The 13505-nt window shown below is 55.3% G+C and overlaps 1 protein-coding gene across 1 annotated transcript in view; it reads left to right on the top strand.

The window, feature by feature from the left end:
* The first annotated feature begins 228 nt into the window (after positions 1-228).
* cacna1ha (calcium channel, voltage-dependent, T type, alpha 1H subunit a) overlaps positions 229-13505 on the top strand; it is a 28816-nt gene continuing 15539 nt past the window's right edge. The window contains 18 exon segments of the mRNA XM_062478295.1: positions 229-273; positions 667-759; positions 1086-1324; positions 1410-1843; positions 3509-3870; positions 5951-6102; positions 6221-6225; positions 6228-6405; positions 6484-6601; positions 8206-8242; positions 8245-8345; positions 8347-8361; positions 8714-8801; positions 9288-9553; positions 9775-10197; positions 12852-12952; positions 13084-13207; positions 13407-13475. Coding sequence (XP_062334279.1) covers positions 229-273; positions 667-759; positions 1086-1324; positions 1410-1843; positions 3509-3870; positions 5951-6102; positions 6221-6225; positions 6228-6405; positions 6484-6601; positions 8206-8242; positions 8245-8345; positions 8347-8361; positions 8714-8801; positions 9288-9553; positions 9775-10197; positions 12852-12952; positions 13084-13207; positions 13407-13475 — 2850 coding nt within the window.

Genomic DNA, 13505 nt, shown 5'->3' with positions numbered 1-13505 from the left:
TTCACATCTCACTCGAAACCATAACTCCTTATAGAGTGTGACCTCGTCAGAGATCACATCCTGTTAGACACACTTACTTCAACCCAGAATGACACATCATCTCCTATCTGCTAACCTCTGTGTGTGTGTGTGTGTGTGGGTGTGTGTGTGTGTGTGTGTGTGTGTGTGTGTGCACTCACAGCGAGAGATCTGTGTAGATTAGATCTCTGATTGTTCTGGCAGTTGGGCATGGGTCTATTTCAAACCCAGATCAGATTATGGTTTTTGAATTCAGTGAGTGTATTAAATGTGTGTGTGATTGTGTGTGTATGATAGATAGAAAGAGAGCGAGAGAGAGAGAGAGAGAGAGAGAGAGAGAGAGAGAGAGAGAGAGAGAGAGAGAGAGAGAGATGGTGTCAGGGTCAGGACTATTCTGGGGTTGCAGAACACACAAACCAGCTTTGCATACAATAGAAGATAAGAAGAGAGAGTTAATGGTGTGTGTGCAGACTATCAGATATGTATCGGTGATAGCATGTTGCTTAACCCCACTTTCTTCCCCTCTCTCTCTCTTTCTCTCTCTCTCTCTCTCTCTCTCTCTCTCTCTCTCTCTCTCTCTCTCTCTCTCTCTCTCTCTCTCTCTCTCTCTCTTTCTCTCTCTCTCTCTCTCTCTCTCCCTCTCTCCAGGTTATCACTCTGGAAGGATGGGTTGACATCATGTACTATGTTATGGATGCTCACTCCTTCTACAATTTTATATATTTTATACTACTCATCATTGTGAGTATGACTGTTGTTTATATTATTCCTCCCCCCCTCACCTGAGACTGGCCCTACAACAGCAGTGTTACACCAGAGCAACCCTCGCAGCAGAGACTGTGTGTGTCTGTACTTACTGAGAAATGACAGCCTGGATTTACTACTGCTTAGTGACCTAGTTTTCCTGCTCTTTGAAGTTGAAGTAGAATGTGTTTACTATTCATGAAGCGGGGGGGATAAGTTACTGTAGAATCCAGCGTGAGAGACTACCGTGTGATCATGTGAACAGACCGTTTCTGCTTTGTCATCAACTCTGTGTGTGTTCCTGGTTGTCCATGTTGGTCCAGGTGGGCTCATTCTTCATGATCAACCTGTGCCTGGTGGTCATCGCCACGCAGTTCTCTGAGACGAAGCAGCGAGAGAACGCCCTGATGCGCGAGCAGCGAGCTCGCTACATGTCCAATGACTCCACGCTGGCCAGCTACAGCGAGCCGGGCTCCTGCTACGAGGAGATGCTCAGATACGTCAGCCACCTCTACCGGAAACTCACACGCAGGCTGCAGAGAGTCTACATCAGCTGGCACAGGTCCGCACACACACACGTTTACACACACACACGTGTACACACACACACCCCTGGTTTAGCTTCAGGGTTGTTTGTGTCTCCACAGCAAACGCCGCAAGAAGGTGAACCCCAACGGAGGGGGCGGGGCCTCGGGCCAGGGGGGCAGTCGAAGCAGCTCCGGGAGCGCCCCCTGGCTCCGCCCCCTCCACGCCCTCCTGCAGCATCACCAGCACCACCACTGTCACCTTAGCAACGGCGGACATAGTGTCGTGGCAACTACGTCCGGGGAGGAGCTGGAGATGAGGTCGCTGGGCCCTCAGGAGCCGGTCAGGCCCCCTGGGGGTCACCCCGGGGTGACTCCCGGGATGGGGGCTCTCCTGGGGAGGCTGAACGGGGGGATGAACTACCCCACCATCCTGCCCTCCTTCATCTGCAGCTACAGCAGCAGCTCCGCCTCCCACCCTCACAGCCCCGGCCCCCGGCCCCTGCACCAGCACACAGACACACTCAACAAGCTGCACCAGCTCATGGGACAGCACAGTAAGAACACACACACTCATACACTGACAACACACCCACACTCATACACTGACAACACACACACACTCATACACTGACAACACACACACACTCTTACACTGACAACACACACACACTCATACACTGACAACACACACACACTCATACACTGACAACACACACACACTCATACACTGACAACACACACACACTCATACACTGACAACACACACACACTCATACACTGACAACACACACACACTCATACACTGACAACACACACACACTCATACTCATACCTTCAAACCACCTCTGTCCTGTCCTCCTTCTCGGCCCTCTCTCCCTCAAGCCCTGGATGTCCCCTTTTCATCCATCCTCCTCCTCCTCCTCCTCCTCCTCCTTCTCCCCCTCCCTCTCCCCCTCCCCCTCCCCCTCCTACTCCTCCCCCTCCTCCTCCTTCTCCCCCTCCCCCTCCTCCTCCTCCCCCTCCCCCTCCTCCCCCTCCTACTCCTCCCCCTCCCCTCCCCTCCCCTCCCCCTCCTCCTCCCCCTCCTCTCCCCCTCCTCCTCCCCCTACTCCTCCTTCCCCTCCTCCCCCTCTTCCTCTTCCTCCTCCTGCTCCTTCTCTGTCCTCTACCCTGGTTTCCACTCCCTTCCTTCAGGTTGACCTGAGGTAGCCTCTGGCTGAGCAATGAGCACAAGCAATGAGCACAAGGTGGTCAGTGTGTGTGTGTGTAAAGGAGCACTTAGAGTCTTGACAGGAAATCCATGTCTCAAATGTTACAGCCATTAATGCGATGCTAGTGAAAAAAGGAGAGGAGGAGCGGGGGAGGGGGAGTGAGAAGAGAGGGGGAGGAAGGAGGATGGTGTAGATCCTGAGGGGAGGGTGGGGCTCTCCTCCACCCCTCATCTCTCTCTCCTCCACCCCTCATCTCTCTCTCCTCCACCCCTCATCTCTCTCCTCCACCCCTCATCTCTCTCCTCCACCCCTCATCTCTCTCTCCTCCACCCCTCATCTCTCTCTCCTCCACCCCTCATCTCTCTCTCCTCCACCCCTCATCTCTCTCCTCCACCTCTCATCTCTCTCTCCTCCACCCCTCATCTCTCTCCTCCACCCCTCATCTCTCTCTCTCCTCCACCCCTCATCTCAACCTCCTCTCCTCCACCCTCATCTCTCTCTCCTCTCCTCCACCCCTCATCTCTCTCTCCTCCACCCCTCATCTCTCTCTCCTCTCCTCCACGCCTCATCTCTCTCTCCTCTCCACCCCTCATCTCTCCTCCACCCCTCATCTCTCTCCTCTCCTCCACCCCTCATCTCTCTCTCCTCCACCCCTCATTTCTCTCTCCTCCACCCCTCATCTCTCTCCTCCACCCCTCATCTCTCTCTCCTCTCCACCCCTCATCTCTCTCCTCCACCCCTCATCTCTCTCTCTCTCCTCTCCTCCACCCCTCATCTCTCTCTCACTCCTCTCCTCCACCCCTCATCTCTCTCTCTCTCCTCTCCTCCACCCCTCATCTCTCTCTCACTCCTCTCCTCCACCCCTCATCTCTCTCTCTCTCCTCTCCTCCACCCCTCATCTCTCTCTCCTCTCCTCCACCCCTCATCTCTCTCTCTCTCCTCTCCTCCACCCCTCATCTCTCTCTCCTCTCCTCCACCCCTCATCTCTCTCTCCTCTCCTCACTCCAGGTCGTCAGAGGCTGCTGTACCAGCTGGCGGGCGTGGTGCCCAGCCCCCTGCTGCTGGAGCTGCTGTCCTGCCCGCTGTGTGCTCGCGCCCTGGAGAGCCTGGAGCTGGACCTGGGCGGGCAGGACGCGCCCAGGGGGGAGGCAGACACTGTGCACGACTTCCCCCAGGGAGGAGAGGCGTGGCGCGGGCGCGGCAGGGCCCGGCGCAGGCCCGTGCTGGAGCAGAGGAGCCGTGTGGCTCAGCTGTGGGGGCGCTTCAGAGACAGGCTGAAACGTATCGTGGACAGCAAATACTTCAACAGAGGGATCATGATAGCAATCCTCATCAACACTCTCAGCATGGGCATCGAGTACCATGAACAGGTTAGTGTGTGTGTGTGTGTGTGGGGGAGTCAGGGAGTCAGGTGGCTGAGCGGTTAGGGAGCGGTCGGGCTAGTAATCTGAAGGTTACCGGTTCGATTCCCGGCTCTGCCAAAATGACGTTGTGTCCTTGGGCAAGGCACTTCACCCTACTTGCCTCGGGGGGAATGTCCCTGTACTTACTGTAAGTCGCTCTGGATAAGAGCGTCTGCTAAATGACTAAATGTAAATGTGTGTGTGTGTTACACTTACAGTTACACATCCAGTACAGTGTATTGAAAGATGGTTTAACACACATCCAAGCACTCACACACACACACACATCCAAGCACTCACACACACACACACATCCAAGCACTCACACACACACACACATCCAAGCACTCACACACACACACACACATCCAAGCACTCACACACACACACACATCCAAGCACTCACACACACACACACATCCAAGCACTCACACACACACACACATCCAAGCACTCACACACACACACACACATCCAAGCACTCACACACACACACACACACACACACACACACACACACACACACACACACACACACACACACACACACACACACACACACGCCCTCCTGAGGATTACATTTCTGAATCCAATTCCCAACATCTGGGCTATATCAACCTAATAACGACTCTCACTGAACAATGTGTTCCTTCCTCTCTGGATCACACACACACACACACACACAGATATACAGTGTGTGTGTGTGTGACCTCTTCCCTCAGCAGCATGGATACACACAGAACAGTCCAGAGTAGACAGACATATCCAGCCGCTCAGCCAGACCCTGGGAGTGTTCCTATCAGAGTTAGATAAACAGCAGTTACTGCTGCACACTCATGGCCTTATTGGGGCTAAGCAGGCCTCTTTTATGTAATCTTCCTCTCCTAGCCCACTGTTCCCCCTTCTGAGTCTGAGTGTGTGTGTGTGTGTGTGTGTGTGTGTGTGTGTGTGTGTGTGTGTGTGTGTGTGTGTGTGTGTGTGTGTGTGTGCGTGCGTGCGTGTGTGTGTGTGTGTGTAATGTAAACAACATTGAAGATTCTCTGGGGAAGTGGGAGGAGCTTGCTCAGTACAACACTCTCTCTCTCTCACACACACACACACACACACTCACACAGAGACACACACACACACACACACTCACACAGAGACACACACACACACCCACAGGACCACACACATCACATACCCGACATCTAAGAGGTGAATGAGTTAAGATAAAGTTCCTGAGAAGCAGCCAGTCATTAGATGTTGACCCTGTGTGGTGCAGCCAGTGTCTCCGCCCTTCACTCCCCCCTCGCTCCTTCAGATCTACAATTCATAGAAAACCAAGACCAGATATCTAAGAAAGCCTTAACAGAGTCAGGAAAGACAAACTCAAGTGTTTAGAAACCTTGACGTGAGGTCAGTCTGTGCGTGGTGGTTTGGCGTGTCAGCTGACTGTCCTGGGGGACCATGTCCCTGCGTCACCATCGGGTGGTGTGACTCTGGCGCCCCCTGGCTGCCAGTGACAGCTACTGACAGAGGCTTTCCACGATGCTTGGCGTCATGTCAGCTGGGCTCTCTGGTGGTCAACAACTGTTGTGGGATAGAAGGACCGATAAATAGTGTGTGTGTGTGTGTGTCTGCGTGTGTCACTGCAGCTCTGTGAGTGATTGATCTGGTCTAACTTCAGTGCTCAATGACCAGAGATATTATAAAGTGTTCAACAGGCTTGGGTTGTGAAGCACCATAATCAATATGACAAGTCCTCTGTCTCTGCCTCTGCCTCTGTCTCTGCCTCTGTCTCTGTCTCTGCCTCTGTCTCTGTCTCTCTCTCTCTCTCTCTGCCTCTGTCTCTGTCTCTCTCTCTGTCTCTGCATCTGCCTCTGCCTCTGTCTCTGTCTCTGTCTCTCTGTCTCTCTCTCTGTCTCTCTCTCTGCCTCTGTCTCTCTCTCTCTCTCTCTCTGTCTCTGCCTCTCTCTCTGTCTCTGTGTCTGCCTCTGTCTCTGTCTCTTTCTCTCTCTCTCTCTCTCTCTCTCTCTGTCTCTGTCTCTGTCCCCCTGTCCAGCCAGAGGAGCTGACAGATGTTCTGGAGATCAGTAACATCGTCTTCACCAGCATGTTTGTGCTGGAGATGGTCTTCAAGCTCTGGGCTTTCGGGCTGTTCGGCTACATTAAGAACCCCTACAACATCTTTGATGGCATCATCGTCATCATCAGGTAACCCCTGACCCCGTCCTCCGTGACCCCTGACCCTGTCCTCCGCTGTGACCTACAGCGGCGAGAGCAGGGTGTGGGATTGAGCTGCTGAGCTGAGGTGTGTGTGTGTGTGCTCCAGCGTGTGGAGATCATCGGCCAGGCGGACGGAGGGCTCTCAGTGCTGCGCACGTTCCGTCTCCTGCGTGTGCTGAAGCTGGTCAGGTTCCTGCCCGCTCTGAGGAGGCAGCTGGTGGTCCTGATGAAGACCATGGACAACGTGGCCACCTTCTGCATGCTGCTCATGCTGTTCATCTTCACCTTCAGGTACACACACACACACACACACACCTGTGCCTATCCTAGCCCTGTACACTGAGTGTGTGTGTGTTCCCTGCTGTGCAGCATCCTGGGCATGCACCTGTTTGGCTGTAAGTTCAGTGTGCAGACAGAGAATGGAGACACCGTCCCAGACCGCAAGAACTTCGACTCCCTGCTGTGGGCCATCGTCACTGTGTTCCAGGTCAGAAAGAACATACTGTGTGTGTGTGTGTGTGTGTTTGTGTGTGTTTGTATTTTTTTGCTGCATAATTGTGTTGGTCCATCAAGAGCTGTAAAACAGGTCTGCCAATTCAGCTCTATCTCTGCCTTCCTTACTCTCTCTCTCTCTCTCTCTCTCTCTCTGTCTCTCTCTCTCTCTCTCTCTCTCTCTCTCTCTCTCTCTCTCTCTCTCTCTGTCTCTCTTTCTCTCTCTCTCTCTCTCTCTCTCTCTCTCTCTCTCTTTCTCTCTCTCTCTCTCTCTCTCTCTCTCTCTCTCTCTCTCTCTCTCTCTCTCTCCTGTCTCTCTCTCTTTCTTTCTTTCTCTCTCTCTCTCTCTGTCTCTCTCTCTCTCTCTCTCTCTCTCTGTCTCTGATGGTTTCACATAGAGGGTCTTCTGTTCTCTCCAGGGGACAACATTGTGTCTGAGCTGCTGAAGCAGCAGTTTCCCTCTCCTGCTGTGTGTGTGTGTGTGTGTGTGTGTGTGCCTAGAGACTGTGGCTGGCACAGATACAGCTCACACACACACACACAAGGGACATATACTGAACATATATTGAAGCACGCACACACACATATGGACACACACACTGCTGTGAGTTGTCTCTATGCCAGAGAGCCTAATAAGCAGGCCGAGATGGAGCGATCTGTAGAAATGTACGTTATGCTGATGGAAAGCAGATAAACGAACACATGCGATGATAAATGTGATCAACTATCAGCTCCAGCTAGCAACAGGAGAAAACATCAGGATTCTGCGCAGGCGCGCTGAAGGGGCAACAGGGGAACTGATTTTCCAGAACTGTTTGCAAATTCCAATATTTGTTAAATTTTCTCACTGTGCAACCGTTACTGAAAAATAATGTACCAAAATGTCCTTATTTTGCGTTAGAACAGAAACACACGGTGTAGCTGAGCCTTTACGTTACAAAAACAAGACATTTTATATTGCGGTTAATAGTAAAACAGTTAACACTGCATCCCTAATGTTACATTTCTCTCCCTGTCTCTCCTCCCCCTCTCTCCCTGTCTCTCCTCCCCCTCTCTCCCTGTCTCTCCCTCCCCTCTCTCCCTCTCTCTCTCCCTGTCTCTCCTCCCCCTCTCTCCCTGTCTCTCCCTCCCCTCTCTCCCTCTCTCTCTCCCTGTCTCTCCCTCCCCCTCTCTCCCTGTCTCTCTCCCTGTCTCTCCTCCCCCTCTCTCCCTCTCTCTCTCCCTGTCTCTCCTCCCCTCTCTCCCTGTCTCTCTCCCCTCTCTCCCTGTCTCTCCTCCCCCTCTCTCCCTGTCTCTCCTCCCCTCTCTCCCTGTCTCTCTCCCTGTCTCTCCCTCCCCTCTCTCCCTGTCTCTCTCCCTCCCCCTCCTCCCTGTCTCTCCCTCCCCTCTCTCCTGTCTCTCTCCCTCCCCCTCTCTCCCTGTCTCTCCCTCCCCTCTCTCCCTGTCTCTCTCCCTGTCTCTCTCCCTGTCTCTCTCCCTGTCTCTCTCCCTGTCTCTCTCTCCCTGTCTCTCCCTCCCCTCTCTCCCTGTCTCTCTCCCTGTCTCTCTCCTGTCTCTCCCTCCCCTCTCTCCCTGTCTCTCTCCCTCCCCTCTCTCCAGATCCTGACTCAGGAGGACTGGAATGTGGTGTTGTATAATGCATGGCCTCCACCTCTCCCCTGGCTGCTCTCTACTTCATCACTCTCATGACCTTCGGGAACTACGTCCTCTTCAACCTGCTGGTGGCCATCTTGGTGGAGGGGCTTTCAGGCTGAGGTGAGACAGTCTGGCATGCAGCCATCTTGGTAAGGTTCTTCTGAGGTGAGACAGTCTGGCATGGCAGCCATCTTGGTAAGGTTCTTCCAGGCTGAGGTGAGACAGTCTGGCATGGCAGCCATCTTGGTAAGGTTCTTCCAGGCTGAGGTGAGACAGTCTGGCATGGCAGCCATCTTGGTAAGGTTCTTCCAGGCTGAGGTGAGACAGTCTGGCATGGCAGCCATCTTGGTAAGGTTCTTCCAGGCTGAGGTGAGACAGTCTGGCATGGCAGCCATCTTGGTAAGGTTCTTCCAGGCTGAAACGTGGTAGGCTGCTTGTATTTAATGTGTGGGTGTGTTTGTTTGTGTGTCAGGGGGATGCCAACCGTTCAGACTCTGATGAGGAGAAGAAGTCTGACAACTTTGAGGAGGAGGAGAAGGTGGAGCAGCTCCGAGACTCAGGTACAGATCCCTGGTGATGATGGTGATGATGGTGATGATGATGATAGTGGTGATGATGGTGATGATGGTGATAATGATGGTGATGATGGTGATGATGGTGATGATGGTGATGATGATGATGATGATGGTGATGGTGGTGATGATGGTGATGATGATGGTGATGTTGGTGATGTTGGTGATGATGGTAATTGTAGTGTTTAAGAAGAATCTATTTCTTTGTGTAAGCACTCCCCTATGTATTGTTCTTCTATTGGTTATTCGCCATGCGCATGTATACATTGAGTGCAGAACCTCAAGAAACCCAGTGATGTTTTCACATGTACTCACGCATCCACCATTGATGATGATGGTGGTGATGATGGTGATGATGGTGATGATGGTGATGGTGATGATGATGGTGATGGTGATGGTGATGGTGATGGTGATGGTGGTGATGATGATAATGATGATGATGGTGGTGATGATGGTGGAACTCTTCTTCCTCAGAGCTGAAGATGTACTCTCTGATGATGACGGCCAACGGCCACATAGATCCACGTGGCACGTTGGCTCCTCCTATTATTATGCGAACAGCAGCCACACCCATGCCCACACCCAAGAGTTCATTGGGCCCTGAGTCCATTCTAGGGGAGGGGTTTATGTACCAAGAGGAGGGGCTTCTGTACGGAGAGGCGGGGTTGGGCTTCGCTGGAGAGTCTCGTCGTGGTAGCTCCGCCTCCATTGATCCCTCAGCCTATGACCAGCGATCTCTGGTGAGTCCTGTCACCTCCCACCTTCTCATCCACAACCCTGACAGAAACAATACTGTGTTGCTCCTCTAGACCCCTTTAATGACACTTTGCATTTGAAATCCAACTGCCTGACACAACCAGGTCATTCTCCACCCGGGCTACTCGTCCAGACTCTTGTGAATTGCTCATTGTAGAATCCCATAACGACAGGTTAACAGAAGTGCTCTGTGTGTGTCCTCCAGTCCAGCCCTGGCCGGCGCTCCCCCCTGGGCCCCCGGCGCTCCCCCCTGTGCCCCCGGCCCCCCGGCTCCTGGAGCAGCCGCCGGTCCAGCTGGAACAGCCTCGGACGAGCCCCCAGCCTCAAGCGCAGGGACACAAGCGGAGAGAGGGAGAGCCTGCTGTCTGGGGAGGGAGGGGAGGAGGGGAGGGAGGAGGAGGAGGGGAGGGAGGAGGAGGAGGCTGGAGCAGGGGGCAAGGGGCAGGGGCCAGGGGGCAGGGGGCACCCGGGGTCTTTGGAGCTTCTGCAGGCGTCCTCCCTGTGCCCGGCGCTAGCAGGCGAGTATGGGGGCTGTAATGGCCGGAGCCTCCACGTGACCTACGACCCCAACATCCATCCTGACCTGGGGAAGGATGACTCCTCTCCTGAGGATGACATGGAGGACGATGTGAGTGTGTGTGTGTGTGAGAGAGACTGTGTGTGTGTGAGAGAGAGAATGTGTGTGTGTTCAGCACATGATTTTGACTCTCTCGCTACACTCTCCCTCACAGCCTTCTATCTCTCCCTCTCCCCCTGCCTCCCTCTCCCCCTGCCTCTCTCCCCCTGCCTCGCTCTCTCCCTGCCTCTCTCCCCCTACCTCTCTCCCCCTACCTCTCTCCCCCTGCCTCGCTCTCTCCCTGCCTCTCTCACCTCTCTCCCCCTGCCTCTCTGCCCCCTGCCTCCTCTACGCCCTGCCGTTCCCTCTCCCCCTGCCTCCCTCTCCCCTGCCTCCCTCGTACCCCCTGCCGTCCCTCTTCGCTCCCCTGCCCCCTCTTCTCCTGCCTCCCTCTCTCCCCTGCCTCCCTCTTCCCCTGCCTCCTCTCTCCCCCTGCCTGCCCTTTCCCCCTGCCTCCTCTCCCCTGCCTCCCTCTCTCCCCCTGCCTCCCTCTCTCCCTGCCTCCCTCTCTCCCCCTGCCTCCCTCTCTCCCCCTGCCTCCCTCTCCCCCTGCCTCCCTCTCCCCCTGCCTGCCTCTCTCCCCCTGCCTCCCTCTCTCCCCCTGCCTCCCTCTCTCCCCCTGCCTCCCTCTCTCCCCCTGCCTCCCTCTCCCCCTGCCTCCCCCTGCCTCCCTCTCTCCCCCTGCCTCCCTCTCCCCCTGCCTGCCTCTCTCCCCCTGCCTCCCTCTCTCCCCCTGCCTCCCTCTCCCCCTGCCTCTCTCCCCCTGCCTCCCTCTCCCCCTGCCTCTCTCCCCCTGCCTCCCTTTCCCCTGCCTCTCTCCCCCTGCCTCCCTCTCCCCCTGCCTCCCTTTCCCCTGCCTCTCTCCCCCTGCCTCCCTCTCCCCCTGCCTCTCTCTCCCCTGCCTCTCTCCCCCTGCCTCCCTCTCCCCCTGCCTCCCTTTCCCCTGCCTCCCTTTCCCCTGCCTCTCTCCCCCTGCCTCCCTCTCCCCCTGCCTCCCTTTCCCCTGCCTCTCTCCCCCTGCCTCCCTCTCCCCCTGCCTCCCTTTCCCCTGCCTCTCTCCCCCTGCCTCCCTCTCCCCCTGCCTCTCTCTCCCCCTGCCTCTCTCCCCCTGCCTCCCTCTCCCCCTGCCTCTCTCCCCCTGCCTCCCTTTCCCCTGCCTCTCTCCCCCTGCCTCCCTCTCCCCCTGCCTCCCTCTCCCCCTGCCTCTCTCTCCCCTGCCTCTCTCCCCCTGCCTCCCTCTCCCCCTGCCTCCCTTTCCCCTGCCTCCCTTTCCCCTGCCTCTCTCCCCCTGCCTCCCTCTCCCCCTGCCTCCCTTTCCCCTGCCTCTCTCCCCCTGCCTCCCTCTCCCCCTGCCTCCCTCTCCCCCTGCCTCTCTCCCCCTGCCTCCCTCTCCCCCTGCCTCTCTCCCCCTGCCTCCCTCTCCCCCTGCCTCTCTCCCCCTGCCTCCCTCTCCCACTGCCTCTCTCCCCCTGCCTCCCTCTCCCCCTGCCTCTCTCCCCCTGCCTCCCTCTCCCCCTGCCTCTCTCCCCCTGCCTCCCTCTCCCACTGCCTCTCTCCCCCTGCCTCCCTTTCCCCCTGCCTCTCTCCCCCTGCCTCCCTCTCCCCCTGCCTCTCTCCCCCTGCCTCCCTCTCCCACTGCCTCTCTCCCCCTGCCTCCCTCTCCCCCTGCCTCTCTCCCCCTGCCTCCCTCTCCCCCTGCCTCTCTCCCCCTGCCTCCCTCTCCCCCTGCCTCTCTCCCCCTGCCTCCCTCTCCCACTGCCTCTCTCCCCCTGCCTCCCTCTCCCCCTGCCTCTCTCCCCCTGCCTCCCTCTCCCCCTGCCTCTCTCCCCCTGCCTCCCTCTCCCACTGCCTCTCTCCCCCTGCCTCCCTTTCCCCCTGCCTGTCTCCCCCCTCTTTATAAGCTGGGACATGCAGGGAGTCATGCTGTAATTGATTAAGTATGCCAGTAATGGTTTTCTCATTGGGTGGAATGCAACCTATGTGTGTGTTTGTGTGTGTATGTTCTCCTTAGTCATATTGGGTCACCTCTGTGATAGTGTAGATGGTGTCATTGCCTGAGTTTTTCTGGGCGTTTCTCCTTGTCTTCCTTAAGGGTTTAGGTTGGTTGAGGGGCAGTTCTATGGGCGTATGTGAAGTCCTCTGTGACATGCTTGCGTGTAAAAAGGGCTATACAAATACATTTTGATGATTTGATTTTGATTGCCTGAATGAATTTAGAGAACCATGAAATCCCCAGAAACAGTGTCCTTCTCTCCCTAGCGACAAGGATCAGAAACACAGAAACACATACACACAGAAACACAGAAACACAGAAACACAGAAACACATAAACACAGGCTCGATGCTCAACCATGCAGTGTGTGCTGACGCTTCTGTCAAAAAACAACCTGCTGTTCTGGGAGGTTCTGGGAGCATTAATCCAACACACACACACACACACACACACACTGTGAGGTGGCAGTCTGCCAGACAGTGTGAGTAACTGGGGGCATTTTTAATTAGAATGGTGATGTAGAACAATCCTAGAGAACAGTTCAGCTGAAGCAGCACTTCTTAAATGAAAGAAGTTCCATCAGTTCCACTTCAGCCCCTACCTACCCTGTTCTGCACTGGACCATGCTGCTTCCTGTGTGTGATGATGACTTCCTGTTCTGTGACCCCTGCAGAGCATGTGTTTCCGGGTCAGGAGAATGCTGCGCAGCCACAAGCCTCGCTGGTGTAGAGAGCATGAAGACTTTACTCTCTACCTGTTCTCCCCAGAGAACCCGTACGTTATACACACACACACACACGCAGACATACACACTCCCACAGACACACAGCATGGCAGGTATGATGAGGGTCCTGTGTGTGCAGACACACAGCATGGCAGGTATGATGAGGGTCCTGTGTGTGCAGGTGTCGTGTGTGGTGCAAGAGGTTGATCTCACACAGGATGTTCGATCATGTGGTCCTGGTCTTCATCTTCCTCAACTGCATCACCATCGCTCTGGAGAGACCAGATATACTGCCCCACAGCACGGTAACACACACACACTCATAACCACACACACATAACCATACACACACTCACTCATAACACACACACTCATAACCACACTCACACACACACATAACCACACACACATTCACAACCAAACACACACACACACACTCATGACCACACACACATGCAGGTGGACGTTGCTCCCAGATGTGACTCTATCTTGTCTCTTTCACAGGAGCGAGTGTTTCTGAGTGTGTCCAACTATGTGTTCACTGTGATCTTCCTGGCAGAGATGGGAGTGAAGGTAATCCAGCCCTCTCTCCAGCACCAGGCT

The sequence above is a fragment of the Osmerus eperlanus genome, chromosome 2 (assembly GCF_963692335.1).
Source record: "Osmerus eperlanus chromosome 2, fOsmEpe2.1, whole genome shotgun sequence".
Classification (NCBI taxonomy): domain Eukaryota; kingdom Metazoa; phylum Chordata; class Actinopteri; order Osmeriformes; family Osmeridae; genus Osmerus; species Osmerus eperlanus.
Note: the sequence above shows the minus strand (reverse complement) of the source record. Positions and strands in the feature narration are given on the sequence as shown.